Consider the following 24,517-nt stretch of genomic DNA (forward strand, 5'->3'; position numbering starts at 1 on the left):
CAAACACATCTTAGCCTCACTCCCCCGGTCAGTGTTCCGCAGGGACCATTTCCTCAGGGATACCCTGGTCCACTCCTCCATCACTCCCAACAGCTCAATCTCTTCGTATCCTTAGAATGGGCACAACCATCGGGCCTGAAGAATACCTCACCAGAGGGAACGGCAGTGAGGTCCTTATCAATGCACCCAAACTAGAGGCCCTACACAAAACTCATCTCCATCTGTCCCCATATAGTGTTTAAGGTTCTGTAGAGTAAAGGAGATAAGAGTTCTGCTTCACCACAGACCACCTTTATTTCTTTGATCCAACTTCACACGCAAATCTCCACCAAAAATTAGTGCCACCTGTAACCCCTTTATACATGAGTGATCTATTGGATAATTAACATCAAATTAGTATTTAATTGGAAGGTCTGTGAACCCATTCCTAACAGTTTCCTTGGAGGAAAAAAATATTGGGCGAGATTCTCCGCAAATGCGGAGAGTCGTAAGGCTGCCGCGAAACCGGCCGTGTTTCACGGCAGCCTTCACGTCCGTTCCCGGGACACAATCCTACCCCCCCATCGGGGCGAGGAGCAGGACCCCGGGAATCACGGCGTTGCGGCCTTAACGACCGTCGTTAAGGCCGCGCGTCACCTTGGCGCGCGGCCGGCTCCAACCCGCGCATGCGCGGGTGACGTCATCACGCCATTGACGGAACCCGAGCATGCGCGGATCCGCATTTCTCTACCGTCGCCCGACAAGATGTGGCGGCTTGATCTTGTCGGGCGGTGGAGGGGAAATAGTGCGACCCCTTTGGACGCACGCCTGACGATCGGTGGGTACCGATCGCGGGCCTGTCCCCTCCCGAGCACAACAGTGGTGCTCCCGCCCCAAACGGGCCTCTGGATGCCCCAAACGGGCACCCAGCGCCCGTTTTTACGACGGCAGCGAGCAGGTGTGTTTGCTGCCGTGGAAAAACAGGCGTAAAGGCCCGGCCGCTCGGCCCATCGGCCGCGGAGATTCGCCACTCGCCGTAAAAAACGGCGAGCGGCGATTCGTGACGTGGATCGGGCGAGGGGGGGAGAATAGCGGGAGGGCGTGAAAAATGTCGGGAGGCCCTCCCGCTATTCTCCCAACCGGCGTGGGGGGTGGAGAATCGCGCCCATTGTGATGAATATTGGTTTTCCCAGAAAAACAGAAAATGCAAGAAACACAAAAGACACAAATGAAACCCATTACTGAACCACTTCAGCACCTTCTCAATGTTGGCCGCCCAGTAGTAGAAAAGCAAATTGGGAAACGCTAGACCGCTCCCCCCCCTCCCCCCTCCCTCCCCCCCTCCCTCCCCCTCCCCTCCCTCCCCCCTCTTCCCTCCCTCCCCCTCCCTCCACCCCTCCTCCCCTCCTCCCTCCCCCTCCCCATCCCCCCTCCCCCTTCCCCCCTCCCCCCTTCCCCCCTTCCCCCCCTTTCCCCCCAAGCCCCCTGCCGCCTCTCTGTCCCCCTGAATCCTTGGGCCCGCCCTGATATATAAAGGATGTTATCATCTTATTCATCTTAACAAAAAAATATTTAGGGGAAAAGTGGGGAGGCACTGAAACAGAAACAAAAACCTCGGGAGAATATTAATTTTAATAGACTGGTCTCAAACTGCTAAGTACAGGTCATCAGCGTATGAGGACACCCGAAGCCATGTGCAAATGTCCAGCACACTCATATCATTCTCTCCGGCCCATCTGTCTACACCAAACTGTACAGGATGTTTTGAGCCCAGAGGCAAAAGGCTAGCAGACTCTAGAAGAAGTCTGTACCTCGATTGAACCATCCCCCTCCCCCCCTCCAAGCCCATCACCTGCAAGCCACTAATAGCCCACGTGGATTTTATCCACCCTATCTGGAGTCTTCATCATCCCGTTGTAATAAATGGTGAGGTACCCCGTGGACCCCCATGTTTAGTGAGCATTTCATGCAGCCTTTTTGCGATCCAGTTTCCCTCCCCTCGATCTCTCCTCTGCCTTCTATTGTTTGTCTTCTTCATCCACCTCCTTGTCCCTCTACCTTCCATCATGCCCTCTCACCCTTCCATGCCCTCTTGCCCTTCCACCCCCCCAACCCTTGCGGAGTCCGTTTTCCACATGCCCTCTCTTGCCTTGATCAGTTCCCCCCCATCCTCAAATTACAACCCCCCCATCGCCCACCCCCCACCCCCGTCAAACTATGGACCATTGGAATGGAGGTACCAGGAGTCCAGCAGCACAGTAAAGACCAGCTCGGCCTGGAGCTGAGGGGCACGAACTGGCCCATCCCAGCAGAATGGCGTTCAGCGCTATAGGAGCGGGGCAAGTGCTATGGCAAGTAGGCGAACTCAAGCGAATTGAGGTCTGCCTTGTGCCCGTCAATATTTTTCAAACGCGTTTGCCACCGACATGATTTCTCACTGGCGTGAAGCAAGATTGGAAGGCCTGACGGGATTTCGGTGATCAATTGTTTCAATGAGTATTCATGAGATGCAAGTTTGCTTCACACCACCAGACAGTGGGAAAAGTGACCTGCCATTAACCCGCCATTGGGAAAATTGCAAATTGATTTTATGTTCGCGAGTTTCCAACTCCCGCAGGATTCTCCACTCCCACCAGTCACCAAACCCGCCATGGGCAGAATGGGAGAATTCTGCCCTTTGATGGATGGATGTTCATTGATGAAGCAGCTGAAGATGGTTTGGCCTGGGACACTACCCTAAGGAGTGGCACGCTGGCACAGTGGTTAGCACTGCTGCCTCACAATGCCAGGGACCCGGGTGCGATTCTGTCCTTGGGTGATGTGTGGAGTTTGCATATTCTCCCCGTGCCTGCGTAGATTTCCTCTGGGTGCTCCAGTTTCTTCCCACAGTCCAAAGATGTGCAGGCTAAGTTGATTGGCCATGCTAACTAAATTGCCGCTTAGTATCCGAAGATGTGCTGGTCAGTTGGGGGTTATGGGGATAGGGTAAGGGCGATGGGGGGGGGGGGGGGGGGGGGGGGGGTGACCTAGGTAGGGTGCTGTTCTGGAGGGCTGGTGAGGACTTGATGGGCCAAATGGCCTCCTTCTGCACTGTAAGGATTCTAACCCCTACTGCAAAGTCCTGGGACTGAGATGATTGACCTCCAACAACCACAGTCATCTTCCTTTGTGCTCCAATCAGTGGAGAGTTTTCCCTCTGATTCCTATTGGATCCAGTTTTTCCAGGGGCTCCTTGATGCCACATTTGGACAAATGATGTCAAGGACACACTTACACCTCACCTGTTGAGTTCAGCTCTTTTGTCCGTGGTTGGACTAAGGCTGTACTGAGGTCAGCAGCTGGTCGGCCCTGGTGGAATCCAATCAGTGATCAGGTTATTACTGAATAAGTGTCGCTTGATAGTGCTGAATGTGACACCTTCCTTCATGTTGCTGATGATCGAGAGTGAATCATCTAATGCCCTCTTGAATGTTCTGATTGAACCCACGGGATTTCTGAAGTCCTAGAACTCCCACCTTGAGTGGTAATTCCCTTTCCCTTCCCACCTCTCAGGCAGATTTTTGTCTGTTTCCGGCACAGGTCTCCACTGTGCTGCCAGGGGGTTTGAGGGGCGTCACACTGCATCGAGCGTGGTTGACCAGGAGTCTCTCCCACCCCCCGCTCTTACCGCTTCCTGTAACAGGGTTTTTAAAAAATTGAACCTTGTCCCAGCCAATTCCTTCTGCCCATTATTTTGCTCTCGGAGGTGTTGAGAGGGTTTTTTGGGAAGGGGTGTTTGGAAGGGTTTGCAACTCTCACCCTGTCTGGCCGCGTTATGAACCTTCCTTGGCCATCAAGTCCTGGAGTGGGACTCCAACCGGGATCTCGAGAGGCGGGAATGCCTCCCACTGCGCTGCAACACCTCCCTTTGTGTGGCAAGCCATGACCTGACCTAATGGCCGAGCAGGCACGAAGGGCTGAATTGCCCACTTCGGCTCCTAATTCCTATGCCCCCATGGATGTAAAAATGCTCCTCTCCTGCTGATGGCCAGGCCCTTCCTGGATTTTGACCCAACAATGATGAAGGACTGGGCAATAGGCATCCAAGGTCGGCTTGAAAAGGAACTGGGGGGTGATAGTGTTCCCATTCATCTGCTGCCTTTGTCGTTAAGGTATTGGAGGTCACATCTTCAATCCCTCCTTCCATCAATATCAATACAAAAATGATTTATTTTCTTTGCAAAAAGATACTTCATTCGTAAAGTATCTGAAAGAGCATTCCAAACATTTCAAAGTGGCCATTACAGAAAATGTAATGATATTCAAGTGTTCCATACAATCAATACAATGCAATCAAAGGAACATTTCAAAATGGTCATGACAAGGTTAGACAATCAAACATGTCAATTCGCTTTGTGGGAGGTTACAATGTGGGAGGTTACAATGTGCGAGCTGACTCCTGCCTTTCCCCTCTACTACACTTTAATGTGACTAGTTCTTTGTGTTCAGGGTTTTAGAATTGCAGGCGGGTGACAAAAAAAGTCGCTTTTCAAAAGAAAAAACCCTTTATGCTCCTCTCAACATCTCCAAGAGCAAAGCAACGGGCAAAAGGAATTGGCTGGGACAAGGTTCCCCCCCCACAAAAAAAACCCTGTTACAGGAAGTTTGCAACGAATGGTCCAATGGATGAGAAGCTTAAAGAGGAATGGGGAGGGGGAGTAGTTGCAGAGGCTGTTTCTCTCTCTCTCTGTCCACGGGACAAAAAGTTACTGCAGCAGCTCAACTTGTGAACAAAGCTGCCTCCCTGCTCACTGCTCCTGAAGTAGGTTATTTCCTTCTAGATAACAGAGCGGCCCCCAGGTTAGTTCCAAAATTGTGTTGTTCTGGGGTGCTTTGTGCCGCCGTCGGCATTTTGATTGAAGTGTTTGAGGGGAGGGATTTTAAAGGGACCGAGGCAAGTGGAGAGGTCGGTTGCAATGCAGTGCAAATGTGTCAATTCAGGATCTCTGGATGGAGGGGTGGTGGGTACAGTGTTGATTTCTAGCTGCCAACTCTTGTGAGTAATCCCTGTCCTCTCTTTTTGCTAAGCGACACAGTGTTGATTTCTAGCTGCTAACTCTTGTGAACAATGACTGTCCTTTTTTTTTGTTTTTGCTAAGAAGTTTGGGCAGCACGGTAGCATAGTGGTTAGCACAATTGCTTCACCGCTCCAGGGTCCCAGGTTCGATTCCGGCTTGGGTCACTGCCTGTGCGGAGTCTGCACATCCTCCCCGTGCATGCGTGGGTTTCCTCCGGGTGCTCCGGTTTCCTCCCACAGTCCAAAGATGTGCAGGTTAGGTGGATTGGCCATGATAATTTGCCCTTAGTGTCCAAAATTGCCCTTAGTGTTGGGTGGGGTTACTGGGTTATGGGGATAGGGTGGAAGTGTTGACCTTGGGTAGGGTGCTCTTTCCAAGAGCCGGTGCAGACTCGATGGGCAGAATGGCCTCCTTCTGCGCTGTAAATTCTAAAAAAATTCTATCTAAGTGTGTGATTTCAATGGGATGATGTGGAGATGCTGGCGTTGGACTGGGGTGAGCACAGTAAGAAATCTTACAACAGCAGGTTAAAGTCCCACAGGTTTGTTTCAAACACGAGCTTTCAGAGCGCAGCTCCTTCCTCAGGTGAATGGAGAGGTAGGTTTCAGAAACATTTATATAGACAAAGTCAGAGATACCGGACAATGCTTGGAATGCGAGCATTTGCAGGTAATCAAATCATTGCAGATCCAGAGAGAGGGATAATCACAGGTTAAAGAGGTGTGAATTGTCTCAAGCCAGAACATTTAAGGTGATTTAAATGGGAGCATGTGGGAAGTCAGCAGAAAGTTTGCTGTCTTGAGCTCCTGTGATGGAGCGTGGCGCTCCTCTGCAATAATTGGCAGGAGCATTTTACACGTTGAAACTTGCAGTCATTAGAAAGCTCTAGACATCTATGTGAGAGATATGCACACACACACGTGTTAACATACTTCCTTTCCACCCAGCAATACAGGCTGTGAACTTTATTTCCTGAGAAACCTTATCGTGCGTGTCAGTGTTATTTTTAAATTAAAAGGCTGGTAAACACGTTGGGTCAATTGTGTACCTTGCCTCCACAGCAGTCCTCCAAGACCGGTATCATCACTGCATACGCAGGCAAAGGGTGTTGGCCATGCCTCACAGGCGCATTCCGTATGTTGAGTACTATCTCCAACTGCAGGTAGCGGACAAAAGAGCCAGGAGTTAGGTCTTTGTGAGAAAGGACTAACTAAGGGGCTGGTTTAGCACAATGGGCTAAATAGCTGGCTTGTAATGCAGAACAATGCCAGCAGTGTGGGTTCAATTCCTGTACCGGCCTCCCCGAACAGGTGCCGGAATGTGGCGACTAGGGGCTTTTCACAGTAACTTCATTGAAGCCTACTTGTGACAAGTTATTATTATTATTATTATGGTGTTTGGTAAATATTATAGAAAAGATCATCAGGAAAATGAGTCTAAACAATAATCAAAGGGTGGGGTGGAGAGAGAGAAAATGGCCAAAAACTACTTTAGGATTTGATGTTGGAATGAAAAAGAACATGCAATACATTTAACAATTGGATGTAGTAATATTTTTGGGTGCTTGTGGACTTCTTGATCAGCCTGGATGGGCTAAGATAGTTTTCCTGGGATATGTCTATGATGTGGCTGAATTGCGATGTCCACTTCAGGATTAGATTATTTTTTCTGGTGGTGGCCCAGCCTTATGGCTAAGGACTGCGTAGGGTTGCCACGACCTGGAGTCTCCAGGAATTGAGGATCGATCTCCCGGGTGCGATCCTGGAGAAACATCATCGGGATATCCTTTGAACATTTCCCTTTACCAGGTATAAAAAATATTGGAAGAAGGGGAAGTGGAGGTTAGACTGTTTGGCTGATTGGTCAAGCATTGTCCAATTGGTCAATAGTGTTTTTGAATGGGCACCACCAGGATGGGTGTGTTGGCCGACTAATGGCTGGAAATGCACCGGGGAAAATTCAGGCGATGAAACTTCCAGGAACACATTTAATCACAGTTGGAAACCCTATTTTAAGATTGCTTAAATGTAACTTTCAGGGTGCTTATCTTAAGTTTTATTTTGTTGGATCAGCTCACAAAGATGTGCAGGTTAGGTGGATTGGCCATGGTAAATTGCCCTTAGTGTCCAAAATTTCCCTTAGTGTTGGGTGGGGTTACTGGGTTATGGGGATAGGGTGGAGTTGTTGACCTTGGGTAGGGTGCTCTTTCCAAGAGCTGGTGCAGACTCGATGGGCTGAATGGCCTCCTTCTGCACTGTAAATTCTATGATTTTGGCACAGTCTGTGTACCTGCCACTCCCAATTACTGGCAGGTGGCGGAGACGATGGAACAATAAAACATTTAAAATTGTATTTGTTATGCAGCTGGTTTTCAGAGAGGTGGGGGAGAATATGACTAGGTTAAGGTTACCTCTATATTTATATATTTTAAAAGTTTGGATTCCTTACTTTTGTGCTAATCGCTGAGTATTTTATACTGGCAAAACGTTTGGTAACTGACTTAAGCAGGCATTCAGAACCAAGACTCAAATACAAAAGCGAATCATTTTACAGTGCTGACGTTGTCTGCACTGGAGTGCTGCTTTGGGCAGCAATAAAGTGCTTAAGTTGGAGTTTGGTGACCGAGGTTCTGTTTTCGGCTGGAATGAAGTGCTTAAGTTGGAGTTTGGTGACTGAGGAACTGCTGCTTTGGGCTACAGTATAATCTGGAGTTTGTTGACTGAGGAGATGCTGCTTTGGGCTGTAGTCGAGTGCTTAAGTTGGAGTTTGGCGATGGAAGGAGTTCGTCAGGAGGAAACAAGGTGCTCTTTTTCTTTTCTACTCTTGCTCAGCAAGGCGAGCAGTGGCTTTGGTAAGTAGGACCTAGAAGCTGTGGGGGCCGAGTCCTTGAACATATTCAAGGCTTGGACTGATGGGCTTTTACCTTCCGGGAGCAGACGGCAGACACAGTCGGATCTGCAACGGACACCAGCATGTTGCATTTGAAAAATAAATCCAGGGGTACATCACAGGAAAAAGCTACGTTTTAATTTAATTTAATTTTATTCCTAACATATTCAAAAGTACAAAAGCATAAATAAATCAAACAACATTCTCCACATCTCACAGCCTTCCCCCCCCCCCCCCCCATTCCTCAAACATGGTCATGAACGATCCTCAGTGTCTCAAAGCCCTCTGCTGATCCTCTCAATTCAAACTTTTTTTTTATAAATGTTTTTTTATTGAGTTTTCATATTTTATATATGACAAATTACAAGTTATTAGAGAGAGAGAAAAAAAAAGGAAAACACAAAAATTTAACATGAATATTTACAGGTAAGCATTTTCATAACAATAATTGTGGCCGCCCCCTTTAGCCAGCATACATATTTTACATTCCCCAATATGGCCGAGGCACATGTTTATAGGCATTTATTTATAGTTTGGTTTTGGGCCTTGGCTTGCCATCAAACCCCCATACCGAGCCTGTAGCCCAACCCCCCCCCCCCTCCCCCCGGCTACCTTCCCCCGATTCCCGCCCATTTTCCCCTGGTTCTTGGCCACCCGACTATTCTTCCTCATGTACGTTGGCCACAAACAGGTCCCGGAACAGTTGCATGAATGGCTCCCACGTTCTGTGGAAGCCGTCGTCCGACCCTCGGATGGCGAATTAGATTTTCTCCATTTGGAGAGATTCCGAGAGGTCGGACAGCCAGTCTGCAGCTCTGGGTGGTGCTGCTGACCGCCAGCCAAACAGGATTCTACGGCGGGCAATCAGGGAGGCAAAGGCAAGGGCGTCCGCCCTCCTCCCCAGGAATAGATCTGGCTGGTCTGAAACCCCGAAGACCGCCACTATCGGGCATGGCTCCACCCTCACCCCCACCACTTTGGACATAGCCTCGAAGAAGGCTGTCCAGTACTCAACAAGTCTGGGGCAAGACCAGAACATGTGGGCGTGGTTGGCCGGGCCTCTCTAGCACCGCTGTCTCAATTCAAACTTAATCTCCTTCAGCCAGAGAAAGCCGTACAGGACCCCCAGCCAGGCCGCCACCCCCGGTGGCGTTGTTGACTTCCTTCTTCCTTCCCAGCAGAATCTTTCGCCGGGCATGTAGGGAAGCGAAGGCCATAACGTCGGCATTCCTCCCCTCCATCAACTCCGGCATTTCCGATACCTCAGAAATCGCTACCATCGGGTCCGGCCTGGCCTCTACCCTCACAATCTTTGATAACATCCCTAACACCCCCCCCCCCCCCCCCCCCCCCAGTATCTCTCCAACTTCTCACAGCCCCAGAACATATGCGCTTGATTTGCTGGCCCCCGCTCACACTCGTCTACCACCCCCTGGAAGAACCCACTCATCCTCGCCTGAGTCACATGCACCCCGTGCACCACCGAAACTGAATCAAACAATCCTCGCACACGAGGAGGTTGAGTTCACCCTACGTGTTGCCTCACTCCACACACCACATCCTATCTCCTCCTCCCATTTGTCCTTAATCCTCACCACCTGCGCTCAACCCCCCCCCCCCCCCCCGGCCCGGCCTGGCCCCACCCATATATATCCCCGATCCTCCTCTTCCACATCCGGGGGGAACAACCGCTTCAGTAAGGTATACACCGGCAGCTTGGGAAAGCCTCTCCAGAGGGGATTCATTTGCAGGGGGAATAGATAGGCATTTCTGTGATGCAAACGAGACTCCAGGATGGTCTGATCAAAGATGTCTCTGAGCAGCTACAGGACATTCTGAACGGGGAGGGTGAACAGCTAGTGGTCATGGTACACACTGATACAAATGATATAGGTGAATATAGTGAGTTACAAAAGTAAGTTGAAAAGTAGTGATCTCAGGATCACCAGCAGTACCACGTGCTAGTCCGAGTAGAAACAGCAGGATATATTAGATCAACACATGGCTGAAGAGATGGTGTGAGGCGGAGGGTTTCCGATTCCTGGGACATTTGGACCACTTCTGGGGGAGATGAGACTGGTACAAACTGGACAGGTTACACCTGGGCAGCACTGGGACTGATGTCCTGGGTGGGGGAGTATTTGCTAGAGTGGTTGTGGAGGGTTTAAACTAACATGGCAGTGAGATGGGAACCGTTTTTATGGAGTCCGAGGAGGGGGGAACACGGACAAGAACAAAAGATGGAAAGTAGAATAAGAAAAGTGACAGGCCAAGAAATCAAGGGCCAGAATCAAACCGGACCACAGTTTAAAAAAAAATAATGGGAGAGGGAAAGGTAATATTAAAAATACAAGCTTTAACGCCACAGAGAATTCGCAATTAAATGGATGAATTAATCACACAAATAGTTGTAGGGTATTCAGTATTTAGGAAGAACAGAGACAAAATGGAAAAGGCAGAGGGGTTGTATTGCTGAGTAAAGAGGATATTAATGCAACAGTGAGGAAAGATATTAGCACCGATTTTGATGTGGAATCTGTGTGGGTAGAACTGAGAAACACCAAGGGACACAAGACATTAGTGAGGGTTTGTGTGTATATTATATACCTCCAAAACTTAGTGGCATTAAACAGGAAATTAAAGATGCCTGCAAGAAAGGAACATCAAGTTTAATCTGCCTATAGATTGGGCAAATCAAATTTGTAACAATACTTAGAGGAGGAATTCCTGGAGTGTATACGGGATGGTTTTCTGGACCAATACGTTGAGGAACCAACTAAATAACAGGCCCATCCAGGACTGAATATTGTGTAATGAGAAAGGAATCATTGGCAATCTCCTCGTGCCAGGCCCCTTGGAAATGAGCGGCCATAATGGGAGAGTGATGCAGTTGATTTTGAGACTCTTTCTGAATTTTCATTAAAGGAAACTGATGTTTGGAGGCGTGAGTTGGCTGTGATGGATTGGGGAATGTTACTTAAAGGGATGACGGTGGATAGGCAATGGAAAACATTCAAAGAGCGCATGGGGGAACTGCGACATTTGTTTATTCCTGTCTGGTGCAAAAGTCAAACAAGAAAGGTGGCCAAACTGTGGCTTACAAGGGAAATTAGAGATAGTATTAGATCCCAGCAAGTGGCACAGAAATTGGTCAAGATAAAACAGCAGACCTAAGGATTGGGAGAAGTTTAGAATTCAGCAAAGGATTGATTAAGAAGGGGAAAATAGAGTACAAGAGTAAGCTTGCGGGGAACATAAAAACCGACTGTAAAAGTTTCTACATAGGGCGGCATGTGGCGTAGTGGTTAGCACTGGGACTGCGGCGCTGAGGACCTGGGTTCGAATCCTGGCCCTGGGTCACTGTCCGTGTGGAGTTTGCACATTCTCCCCGTGTCTGCGTGGATTTCACCCCCACAACCCAAAGATGTGCGAGGTAGGTGAATTGAACATGCTAAATTGCCCCTTAATTGGAAAAAAAAATGAATTGGGTGCACAAAATTTATTTACAAAATGATGGCACATCTTCCCGAGATGGGGAACACTGCGACTGATTGCTCCATGGGTGGCGATCCTGAGTTTGAAAATGATTGAAATAGATGAACTGGTTATTTGGATAGTGATGGGCTGAATGACGTTTCTCATCCATTCCTAAACTGTGAACCCATTGCTATTTGTGAGATCTTGTTGATTTATTTGCATCACAATTCGTATTGTGAGGTTTTTAAGTTATGCCTGAAGCATATCAAGATATGTTTTAAAATATATAATTAAATTTGCCATTACAACTGTAAACTATTCGGTATATTTAATATGTTGAAATGGTTGTATCGCTCCCAACTCCCTATGTCACTCACACCTCCATCGGTCACAAACATTAGATCCACCCCTCCCACTCCACTCCTGCCACGAGTAAATGTCTTTTAGCCCTGGTACCAGGCACAGAAGACAACAGTTAGCAGTCCTGCTTGTGCCTGGAGAGAACTGTCCCCCTGACTACCATGGTTAGTTTGCCCATCCATCCTATAATCCTTGTGCTCGCTCGTCAACATCTGTTGTAAATATCTTGAACCTGCTGCTCAAATTCCAGAAACTGAGGCATCTCCATCAACAACATGCTGGATCCCTAAACCTTGCTGACTTGCTGTAACAGCGTGCTCGTTGGGTGAATTGGACATTCTGAATTCTCCCTCAGTGTACCCGAATAGGCACTGGAGCGTGGCGTCTAGGGGATTTTCACAGTAACTTCACTGCGGTGTTACTGTAACCCTACTTGTGACTAGATTATTAATATAGTTGCCCTCCTGTCCTTGCCTGTTGGCTGATTGGTTACTGCACACCACCTTCCCCAGTCTGCCTACTTTATTGATTTGATTATTTTCCTTCTCTTGGGAAAGCCTATTTAGTCAGTTACTGATTTAGTAAAGTGATGATAAGTCACAGTTTTAAAAGATTAAACAAAAACACTCATCAGCAACAGGGGTAAAGTAAAAAGAATTAAAATAAAAAATAATACCTCCTCTGCCTCTGCACCTAATTCCCAACTTTAGCACTTTGGGGAACAGTATTTTATAAACAATCACCGTGCTGAGGGTAGAAGGCGGCAAAGTGCCTAACCAAAAGATGTGGTCCAGTTTGCTGAGGTTGAGCCTCATTAACAGGCCAAGGACAGTGAGGTCAGAGTGAGACCGAGGCAGAGAACTCAAATGACAGGTGACTATACTCGGGTGGCTATGCTTCACTTGTGCACGAAACGTTGACAAAGTCTGCATTTGATCTCTTCAATGTACAGGGGACCCTATTGGGAGCAGCAGATGCAGTATGAATTGAAAGAAGTACATGTAAACCACTGTTTCACCAGAAAGGAGTGTTTGGAGACCACGACGGGGAGGAGAAGGTAAAAAGGCAATGCTACATCTCTTGTTTTTGCCTTGTTAAGGGAACGGCTAATGGTAAAAACCGAGCTGTTCAAACTCCCAGAAGGAAAACCTGATACTTAAATTCCACAATGCCGTCACACAATACCAATACTTTAAACCATTCCAAACAAATCTTCCCCAAACCGTTCAGCAAGATTTTAATGTCTATAAAACTCCGGTAACGTCACCACTCAGTGCCGTTCATTCTCCCTTGGCGTGCCCTCTGATATGTCCCAGCAGTCGGCTTTTCAGATCTTTGTTCACAAGGCTCAATGGAGTTAACCAGGTTTCCTGCTGTTGGCTCAGATCCAAAGTAGATACCTTCATACGTTTCAATATCTCTCTAAATACATTATTTCCCTTTGATCTCTCATTATCTCCATCTCTTTTTCTTCTTTTACATTCTAAACACTTTTTCCATGCTTTACCTATGACGTCTTTCTTTCACTCCCTTGCATATGTTGAATCACAACACCCATTGAAATCTATTCCTGTTCTGTAACTATCCTGACCAAATTATCTGATTTAAACATCTCTTTGATGTCTTACTAGGCTGATTTTCATATCAAATGCAATCTACATTCCCACAGTCCCTGTGTCCCTTGGTTTAATTCCATTTCACATGCCTCAACGGTTTAAACATATGGCTAGAATATTACCAACAGAAAAATATCTCAATTTCCTGACCGATTTTTCTTGACAGCCTGGAAAGGGGATGGGGTAATGGAGTTGCTTGCCATCCCCGTTGTGATCTGATGCCCTCCCTGAAATATACCTACCAGCACAGTTTGAATATCAGTGTCAAAGAGAATTTAAACCCTGGTGATCCACGATGGTTTGATGTGTAGCAGGGCAAAATGGGGAGAGATGATTTCTACTCTCGTGGATCATTTATAGAAGCTACATTTTGAGACTTGGAGCTTGATCCTTTATCGAATTGGTGTCATGATCTTTGTGCATGCAATGTATCTAATTTTAACCCATTTGAAACCTCTGATCGTGACCCAACATGTGACTATTTTTTCCAATTAGTTGATCCCCAAATAAATTATTCGCACATTTCTGCAAATTCTGCAATTTTTTTTTGTTTCCTCTGGTCTGAGTGACTTTGATCTACTAAACATCTCTTGTAATTATTCGGTGCTTGGCTGCTTTTGGCCGCTTCTGTTAAGGATTGCATTTCTGGAATTTACAACGAGAACCTTTCTTTTCCAGAGAAGCCACCCCAATCGTTTTAGCTTTGTCTTCGATTTTCTGCTCAATGTGGGCTCAGGCGGCAGAGAGAATGCTCACTCGCACTTCAATAGCTGCACGTGTCTCTTAAATAATCCTGCCTCACTTTTATTGAACAGTAACTAAACAGATTTTGTTTAATTACTTGTCCTGTTCGGCTGACCCTTAAACTGGATCCAGTACAAGACGTGAGGCTTGAATTTTACCTTGAAACTTTTTCTTCCCAAGTGCAAAATCTAGAGGGATTTTGTAAAACAGAAATAGAACTATAACCGGTGAGTGTCTGTGTGAATTTCTACCACTGCAATTTTGCAGTCAGTATGAATAAATATCCCAAAACACTGGCTCTCAAATGTTCCTTTGTTTCAAAGACTGCATTTCTAATTAATTAATAATCAATAATCCCTGTCTAGCGTTATAAGACAGTATAAGCTCATGGTAATGCTGCATGGAAATCATGTTTTAATAAGGTTTTTCGGGCAACTAGTATTTATTTATAGCTGTTAGTCAGATGGATGTGTCTGCTTCTTCCTACAGAGTCAGTCTATCCTTGTGAACTTCCTTGTTGTTTCAGATAGCCAGCTCCACTCTGTATGTCCTGCACATGTAGCGATTGCACTCCCACCTCATCTTCCAACCCATACCAAGCTCTCCCTCTGATTGCCACCCATTCACTTACGCTTGACCAAGATGCTTTGGCCCATCACCGGGCTGCAAGGCTCTCCTGGTTGGCAAGCACTGTCACAATATATGGCGTATCCCTTTGGGAATCCCAGAGTCTGTGGACCCCAGTTGTTGTCCTGAAATACTGTATAGAGGCAGCTTCCGATGTGCGTGTTCTCGATTTAGCACCACAGTGTAGAATCGCCATGCCACAAATTTATTCCACCCATTTCCATTTTAGAGAATGGTTTTCCAACTTCAACAAATCACTACTTTAAAAAAAAATTGATTATTTGGTAATTATTTCAATTCCCTTTGTGCTATTGCTACATTTCGATGCATTCCAACAGTGGCTACTTGGGGCGGCATGGTGGCGCAGTGGTTAGCACTGCTGCCTCACTGCGCTGAGGTCCCGGGTTCGATCCCAGCTCTGGGTCACTGTCCATGCGGAGTTTGCACATTCTCCCCATGTTTGCGTGGGTTTCGCCCCCACAACCCAAAGGTATGCAGGATAGGTGGATTGGCCATGCTATATTGCGCCTAATTGGGGGAAAAAAAAGAATTTGGTACTTTAAATTTATATCTAAAAAACAGAAACACCAGTGGCTGCTTTGCCAAACAAAATGTTGGTTAAAAATTGTTTTGGATGTGCTGACGTTGTGAAAGGCACTATATAAATGCAAATTTGCTCTCTTTGCATCGTCGGAGGTGTAGCCACCTGGGGTGACCACTGCCCAACACAAAATGGAAGATTGCAAGGAATGCAGGGAAATTGGACATGTTGCAAAAGCAAGCAGCTTGCAAAGCGCTTGTGTATTCTGACTACTGCAGAAACCAGACAGCACTGTGAAAGAAAACAAGTTAGCATACTAATGAGGTGATACCGGGCGATCTCCAGGTACAATGGAAACAAGTTAACGCCAATCGATACATTGAATAGAAGGTCAGACTTCTCGGCGCCAAAAGAAGTCCAAAACAATAAGTCCCAAGAACCGCCCAGTGATCGAGATACTGCCCCGTTATTGGGGAATTCAAATCAATCGATTGGGAAGAGACCCAATCGATTGCGAGTGTATAGAGGGGTCCGCCCAGGTGGGCGCGAGACCCTGAGAGAGGTATAAGACAGAGACCGCGGCCCCAGCTCTCTCTCTCTGCCAGCCTCTCCTTGACCGGCCAGTCCTCCCAGCAGAACACCGTTGCAGCAGAAGAACCTTGAGAAGGAGAGGCCTGGACAGCAGCCGCCACCAAGTAAGTGTCATACAACGCACGCTACGAGAGTAGACACTTCTGACCCCCTTTAGTCCATAACTACTGGAAGCCTGCGGACCCAGGACAAAGCTAGAGGCCGTTGTTCCCTGATCCGGCAGTCCCCTTATCCAGATAAGTATTTGGCCTATTAGTGGTAGGATTAGCCTAGTCTTATAGTTTTATATGCATGATTAGTAGATTACTGTTATATAATAAACGTGTCTTGTATGAATTTACTAACTGGTGTATGGAGTTATTGCTTTGAACTTGAACTTGAAACTTGTGGCGGTATCTTAACGATACCTGGCGACTCCACAGCTAAGGAACGAAACAGAGCCAAATTGAGTGTTAAGCACACTCACCCAGAACGAGCAACAGAGCTAAAAGTACATTGATCTAAATAGTGTTTCTCCTTCCCTTATTTGCATATCTGAACAACTATGCTTCAACTATTGGTTTAATACCTTCTATAATGGTGCATGGGGAGGTCTCGTGGCACAGCGGATCCCAGCTGAGGTTATTCATGAAGGCCCCGCCTTCTCAACCTTGCCCCTGGCCTGAGGTGTGGTGACCCTCAGGTTAAGTCACCACCAGTCAGCTTTCCCCCTCAAAGGGGGAACAGCCTATGGTCATCTGGGACTTGGGCAACGTTACTGCATATTGCAGGCTCCAGCTAGACACCTCTTCCTTGAAGTGAAGCCCAACCAGTCTCCATCTGGTACCACCCTTCTCCGCCTGGCTGAACTTGTTCTTGCGTTGAACAACTTCTCCTTTAATTTAGGAGGAGGTGGTGGTGTAGTGGTATTGTCACTGGACTAGTAAACGAGACCCAGAGTAATGCTCTGGGGACCCAGGTTCAAATCCTGCCACTGCAGATGGTGAAATTTGAATTCAATCAAAATGTGGAATTAAATGTTTAATAATGACCATGAAACAGTTGTCGATTGTAAAAAGCCATCTGGTTCACTAATGTAGTTTAGGGACGGAAATCTGCCGTCCTTACCTGGTCTGGCCTATGACTCCAAACCCACAGTGTGGGTGACTCTTAACTGCCCCACAGGGGCAATTAAGGATGGGCAATAAATGCTAACCCAGCCAGTGTCGAGCGAATGTCGAACGAATGAACAAAAAGTCAAAACAAAGTGGTTACTATGGGTACCCACATGGGTCCAAGCTCCGTCTGCCTTTTGGTTGCCCGCTCTTGCCCCTTTTTCCTGACCCACTAATGACAGTATCAGTGCAGTTCTCTGTCTAAACCAGAAAATTTTAGCAACTTTTCTTTCTTAAAAAAAAAATATTTTAATTCTTTTTTTCTCCCCCGAATTTACACCCACCAACAATAAACAATAATCAATAACGGATATGTTAATCCCCATATCAATAGCAACGATCCCATCCTCCCACCAAACCCCAAACATTAGTCCGCATGTTCACAAAAACAAATGACAAAAAGGAATCAGGAATCACCCATAGTCATCCTCGATATACACAGCCTCCCTCCCCCAACTAATGTTATCCAGTTCTTGAAAGTGCATAATGAATAATGTCCATGAATTGTAGAACCCCTCCATCCTTCCCTTCAGTTCAAACTTAATCTTCTCAAGAGTCAAGAATTCCAACACGTCCCCCCCCCCCCCACCACGCCAGGGCACAGGGTGGAGAGGCTGCTCTCCATGTCGTCGGGATCCACCTTCGGACGATCAACGAGGCAAAGGCTACGACATCTGCCTCCGTGCACGTTTCCAACCCCGGCTGGTCCGACACCCCGAATACGGGGGCCCGGGTCCAGTTTCACGTGCACCAAATTACCCTAAACACCTCCTTCCAGTAATCCTCTAGCTTTCGACAGGACCAAAACATATGAACATGATTAGTGGGCATCCCCCCCGCAACATTCGTACATATCTTCTACCCCCTCAAAGATTTGGCTCATCCTCGCCCTCATGAGGTGCGCTCTATATACCACTTTCAGCTGTATCAGCCCCAACCTCGCGCATGAGATGGAGGCGTCCAGTCTCCGGAGCACCTCACACCAGAACCCCTCCATACCCTCTCCTAACTTTTCCTCCCACTTTGCATTGATCCCTTCCAGTGGCCTTCTCCTCTTCCAAAATAGCTCTGTAAACCGCTGACACTACCCCCTTCTCCAGTCCCCCTGTCGTCAGCACCTCCTCCAACGATGTGGAGGCTGGCTCCACCGGGAAGCTCTATCTCCTTTCTGGCAAAGTCCCGAACCTACCTGCATGTATCTAAATATTTCCCCCTGCTCCAGCCCATACTTCGCTCCCAGTTCCTTCAATCCTGCAAACCGACCCCCAAGAAACAAATCTTTCAGTGTCTTAATCCCCTTCTCCTCCCATTTTTGAAAGGCTCAGATCTGTGGTTCCCCCGATTCGGCATTTCCCTTGACCCTTTCCCCCTAACCCGAAGTGCCTTGTTCCACAGCTGAAAGTGGTATATAGAGCGCACCTCATGAGGGCGAGGATGAGCCAAATCTTTGAGGGGGTAGAAGATGTGTGTGAATGTTGCGGGGGGGGACCCCCACTAATCATGTTCATATGTTTTGGTCCTCCAAATTCTCAGAAGCTATTACTACCGGACTCCCTGAGTATTTAATTTTAGCAACTTTTCTGCTAATTTCTCCCCTTCTTTCATCTTCAAATGGTCCATCCCCAACTCTTCTTTTTTCATGACTTCTCTGTCTCAATTTCTGAGAGTAGACTCTCGAGAAAGAGTCAGTGAAAGCCTGCTGTCTCCCACAGCTACCTCAACTATACCTCTTAACACCCTGCTTCCATTCACCTAGTTTCTCTGTCTGCTTGGTGGTTCTTGGTGGTGGAACCTTCCAGATCAGTGTTCTGAAATGTCTTCCTTTTTCCTCAACCAAAGATTTCCCTCACTAGTGGCAAACAAAGCTCTTGGCTGTCTGTACCTCGCTACCCATACTCCTGCTCCCACATCTTCCCCTACCTCCCAGAAACACAATAGGGTTCACCTTGTCCACCTCTTCCACACTACTAGACCTCCATAATCAACGGATCAACCTCTTGTTATTTCTACTACCAACAAACACCTCTTCCCTTGCCCTCTCCTCTCAACATGACAAAGGGACCATTCTTGTAGTGTAAGGGTCCAGTACATACAGGGTTAATGTGTGACCTGAGTACAGTATCACCCACACAGTGATGTAAGAAAGCACCTGACCCACGGGTCCGTGTGGTGTTGAGCAAAGCGGTGTGTAGACATCGGCATGAAGACAGCTCCTGGCTTCTATCTTTTAACTATAGAACTACTTGTACATCATAGATCATAGAATTTACAGTGCAGAAGGAGGCCATTCAGCCCATCGAGTCTGCACCGGCTCCTGGAAAGAGCACCCTACCCAAGGTTAACACCTCCACCCTATAACCCAGTAACCCCACCCAACACTAAGGGCAATTTGGACACTAAGGGCAATTTATCATGTCCAATCCACCTAACTTGCACATCTTTGTACAATACAGTAATGAAGAATTGAATTAACTTATGGAACCTTCCTGAAGACATACTGTCCTGGACAGACTTCCTCTGCAATACCCTGGTCTTCTGTATGAAAGTGGTAAATAAAAGTGAAAGTTGGCTTAGTCCCTGATGACATTAGGCTGCTTTCCCCTTTTGAAGGGGAGAGCTGTCTGGTGGGGATTTAAGCTGAAGGTCAGCACACTTCTGGTGAGGGGCAGGGTTGAGAAGGCGCGGCCTTCTACTCTCAGCCGGTACGGGAATTGAACCTGTGTTATTGGCATCGATCCGCATCATGAATCAGCCCTCCAGCCAACTGACCTAACAAAACCACACCCACCCCATTACCTCCTCTGTCCCCAATATTTAAGGCCTCGAACACTTCCTCCAGGTGAAAGTGATTTACATGTAATTTTGTCAATTTATATGTGTCACTCGCTATGTGTCCTGCTGTATCCTGGGGAGACCCAACGCAGATTGGGTGATGGCCTTGCAGAGCACCTCCATTCAGTCCACGAGCATGACCCTGAGGGTCTGACTGACTAGCCATGTCCATTCTCCACCTCGCTCTCACACTGACCTCTCCTCTGCCCTCGGTCTCCGGTTTAGCTCCTTGAGCTTGAGGGATGGCATAGCGGTTAGCACTGCTGCCTCACAGCTCCAGGGCCCCGGGTTCAATTCCAGCCTCGGGTGACTGCCTGTGCGGAGTTTGTGCATTCTCCCTGCGACTGCGTGGGTTTCCTCCGGGTGCTCCGGTTTCCTCCCACAGTCCAAAGATGTGCAGGTTAGATGGATTGGCCATGTGAAATTGCCCCTTGGTGTCCAAACGGTTGGGTAGGGTTATGGGTATAGGGTGGAGGCGTGGGCTGAAGTAAAGTGTTCTGTCCAAGGGCCGGCGCAGACTCGATGGGCCAAATGGCCTCTGTCTGAACTGTACGGATCGTATGACAGTATCTCGCCTTTTGATTAGCGACCACATACTGTACATTGAGTTCCCAGACTTACTTCAGAGTGTTATCTGTTCTATTTGGTTTCCTCCCTGGTTTCATCTTAAATGTTTTTGCTTTTTGGATGGGAAACTATGCCGCATTCCTGCCATTCACACCTCTTCTAGACTTTGTATCCTTACTCATTCCATTCACCCCCCAGCCCACAAATTATACTGCTGGGCAAAACTCGGTCAATACTCTGGCAACAAAACCTGGTAAGTGTTTTCACCTTCGGGTTTATTGAGGGTGGGGGAAGTTTTGTAATCCCAGGACAGTGAAGCTGGTGCATTTTGAAATGAGCTGAAGGGGTGGGTGGTTGTGGGATTGTGTTTGCTCTCACTCCCGCCCCCTCCATTCAATGTGGATTTTCTTTCTCTTCCGCTATATATTACTCTTGTGAAGTTGTCGGTGGCCGAACCGTTTGAAATGAGGTTTGCGACTGTCAAGAATTTGGCCCTGATAAGCGGTGGCGTTTGTGTCACGATTCTTTGTGTCTACTGTTTTCTACTGAATGGATCGCCGGACAGGTACAGAGTGTGTGTGTGTGTGTGTGTGGGGTGGTGTCGCCTCTCCCCAGCCCCCCTACTGTTCTTAATAAAATTAACTCCCAATTAGTCATTGCCTCTCTACCCTCCTTTGCTGTCAGTGAGTTAATTAATTGCTGCGAAAATATAAACGGAATGTAGTTGATTCTACTTGTCCTGTAGGATTTTGTTTCCCCATGTGTGGATAAAATATATCCCCCACCCTTCCTTCTTTTCCAACAAAAAAAACAATATTTCTCCCCCCCCCCCCCCTGCTGTGTGTGTGATCTTCCCTCGCGTTGTGTGTTTTATTTCAGTAAAAGTAGACATTTTTTTTTTAAAGAACCAATGATATGGCAGCAGAATGTTTCTGGATAAAATTCCAACATGTTTCATGTCCAGGGCAAACTGCAGACACCCAAGTTGCTGTGAGTTAATAATAAATGGACTGGGTGACCACGCACCCGGTGAGGGTCACTTTTTTTGCTTTGCTGGCGAAACTGAATTCAAACGTTTGCAAGTTTCCCCAACTTGTACCTTTTCGAGCAATTGAAAGTTTACAAGCAGAGGGAGTCTGCGAACACGTTTCTTTCTCCCTCTCTCCCGGCGAGAGAGGAATGTTGTTTGTTGCTACATTGCCGACGCTGAAGGCTTGCTGCTGACTGTGAAGGCAGTAACTGTTTATCTGTTCATTCCCAAGTGGCCGACACAAACACACACACACACACACCCCCATACAGGGGACTGGTTTGTACAATAGGAGGTACGGATCTACAGTCATGTTGCCCAGTTGGTTTACACTTTACTGATCCAATCTGTAGTTTCTTTTCATTCTCGAATCTTCCACTTTTGTTTTAAAGAATGACTTTTTATAGTCCCTTCCACCTTTTTGTCTCTTCCCCCGCCCCCCCCACTGAGGAACGAACTCCCAACAAACGAGAGGGGGGAAAAATAATAACTGCAAAAAGAGGCCTTTGACAAAGGGTCATCTGGACTCGAAACGTTAGCTCTTTTTTTTCCCCTCCCCAACAATGATGCCTGACCTCCTGAGATTTCCCAGCATTTTCCCTTTTTGGTGTCAGATTCCAGCATCCGCAGTAATTTGCTTTTACCCCTTTTTGTGTGCGCGTGTTTTTGGCAGGTTAGGGATTGTGGGGGTCTAGTCATTATCCCTGTGAGCTGATTTCAGCGTCAGAATCCTTTTGGAGTGGGACTGTCTGGCTGTGCACCTCTTTAGTATCTGGCTCCGTAAACTTCCCTACCGTTTGTCCATGATCACGTAGAAGTGCTTAGTTATTGTGACATATGGGGGAGAGGGGACAGCTATTTGCATTGGGCTGGAACAAAAGGCACTTATTCTTATGTTTCAATGTGGGGAATGGAGTGTGATTCTGTACACTTCCTTTTGCCCCCTGCCACACAATTGTCCAAGGTGTGATGGGAAGGTTAATTTCCGATTACTGTTGAATTTGGGGAGATTAAATTGGTGCCTGATCTACCAATTAATAATAATGATCTTTATTGTCACAAGTAGGCTTACATTAACACTGCAATGAAGTTTCTAAGAAAAGCCCCTAATCGCCACATTCCGGCGCCTGTTCTGAGTCCGGAGGGAGAATTCAGAATGTCTAAATTACCTTGAAAAACACTTGGAAGATAATTGATCCCTGTTGGACTTTGCGCTCCTGAAATAAAGTCTCCTTTCCGTACGGTTGCAATGTGCAGCTTTTAAAATTATTTATTGTTTGAACTTTCCAAATTATCACAGTGTTTGTGTTGAGTTTGAAGGAAATGAGCTGTGTTTCTTTTTTCTGTACATTTCAACAATAATGTGTATTTAATTTTTCTAAAAAGTTTAGAGTGAGGGGGTATAGGTTTAGAAAATGTTTTTCAGTCATCTGCACATGATCGCTGTTAACATACGAGTTTGGTAGGGGAGGTGCCTAATAGCCTCAAGTTATTGAATCCCCTTTAAAGAATACAAAACAGCTTCTGCACACAAAAAGGAAAACTAATTTTGAGATAAGGATGATATGATTTTTGCTCTGCTTGGGTGAATGGAGGAACAAATCATTTGAAACTAGCTCAATAAGCTGGAAGGTCAATTGATGAGTACCCATGGAAATGAATGGGGTCTACTAATGGCAATCAATATCCTTTTGCAAGTCTGTATCTTTCATTACATTTCACCAGAGACATGGAAAATGTCATGGCATCTGATTTCCAAACACCTTAGTTCGCTGCAGTTGTTCAGCTGTAAAAGAACAGACGGTAAAGTGCCAGAGATTTACAATAAAGAAAAAGGAAGTTAATGCAGAAATTGTCCGGCAGTTGTTACGGACACCTGGTCAGCTCTCGACTGTGGCTGAGAGTCTGGACCAGACACCAGAACTTTATAAAGTTTTTAAGACAGTGCGGAAAGATCGATTCGTTCCAGGAGTGATAATATCAGAAATAGGGCTTGGTTATTTTTTAAACAAAATTTATTAAAAGAAAACAATATTGAAATGTACTTCAGCTCGAACGCTAACAGATTACGTGCAGTTTCTTAACCTTAGCACGATAGTTCCCATTAAACATTACTTTAATCATAGAATAGAAGCATAGAATTTACAGTGCAGAAGGAGGCCAATCAGCCCATTAGGTCTGTGCCAGCCCTTGGAAAGGGAATCCCACTCCTCCCTCCTATCCCTGTAACCCAGCAACCCCACCTAGTGTTTTTGGACACTAAAGGACAATTTAGCATGGCCAATCCACCTAACCTGCACATCTTTGGACTGTGGGAGGAAACCGGAGCATCTGGAGTCAACGGGGAGAATGTGCAGACTCTGCACAGACAGTGACCCAAGCCGGGAGTCAATTTAGGTCTCTGGAGCTGTGAAAAAACAGTGCTACCCACTGAGCTACCAGGCCGCCCTTGGCATGCCACTTACACACACAGGCCAAGGTAATACTTGCATTTATGTAGCAACTTATTCTTCTGATAGAGGTGTTTGTTCAGAACCCTTTTCCAAAGCTTGCTTTCCTGCTCTTTTTTTTCTTTCCTCTCTTCTCTTCTATCTTCTCTCCCCCTCTCTCTCTTCTCCCCTCTGTGGTAGTATGACTAGAGGTACTATGGTACCTGGGAGTGTGAGCTACCATTGGTGGAGAAGGCTCGCTGCTCATTGGCCCAAGTGTTTGAATTTCATTGGTCGGAACGTAAGGCAGCTCCGCCCAGTGAGGCGGGGTATAAGAACCCGTGTTTCCCAGCAGCCGGCCTCCTTTCGGTACTCGAGCTGCTGGGGAAACATCTTATTGATCAAAGCCTTCAATTCAGACTAGATCCTCGTTTCAGTAGTTATTGATCGCGCATCTCTCTCTCTCTCCTCCCCCTCCTCCCCTCTCTCTTTCTTCTCTTCTCCCCCTCTCTCTCTCTTCTTTCATCTCTCTCTCTCTCTCTCTCTCCTCCCCACTCTCTCTCTTCTCCCCACTCTCTCTCTTCTCCCCACTCTCTCTCTTCTCCCCATCTCTCCCCCCCCTCC

General features: G+C 47.0%; 1 protein-coding gene across 7 annotated transcripts in view; it reads left to right on the top strand.

The window, feature by feature from the left end:
• Window positions 1-4,479: 4,479 nt before the first annotated feature.
• The window catches only part of st6galnac (ST6 (alpha-N-acetyl-neuraminyl-2,3-beta-galactosyl-1,3)-N-acetylgalactosaminide alpha-2,6-sialyltransferase), a 57,958-nt gene continuing 37,920 nt past the window's right edge, over window positions 4,480-24,517 (top strand). Inside the window, exons 1-3 of one of the 7 annotated variants that reach the window (XM_038777935.1) lie at window positions 4,674-4,780; window positions 12,715-12,819; window positions 20,875-20,999. In XM_038777935.1, the coding sequence (XP_038633863.1) occupies window positions 20,899-20,999 (101 nt within the window). In that variant the 5' untranslated portion in view covers window positions 4,674-4,780; window positions 12,715-12,819; window positions 20,875-20,898. Of the gene's footprint in view, window positions 4,819-12,714; window positions 12,820-20,512; window positions 20,688-20,874; window positions 21,000-24,517 lie in introns of those variants that run through there. The other 6 variants (XM_038777934.1, XM_038777932.1, XM_038777937.1 and 3 more) reach the window with 6 other exon arrangements.

This window comes from Scyliorhinus canicula, chromosome 18, assembly GCF_902713615.1.
Source record: "Scyliorhinus canicula chromosome 18, sScyCan1.1, whole genome shotgun sequence".
Classification (NCBI taxonomy): Eukaryota; Metazoa; Chordata; class Chondrichthyes; order Carcharhiniformes; family Scyliorhinidae; genus Scyliorhinus; species Scyliorhinus canicula.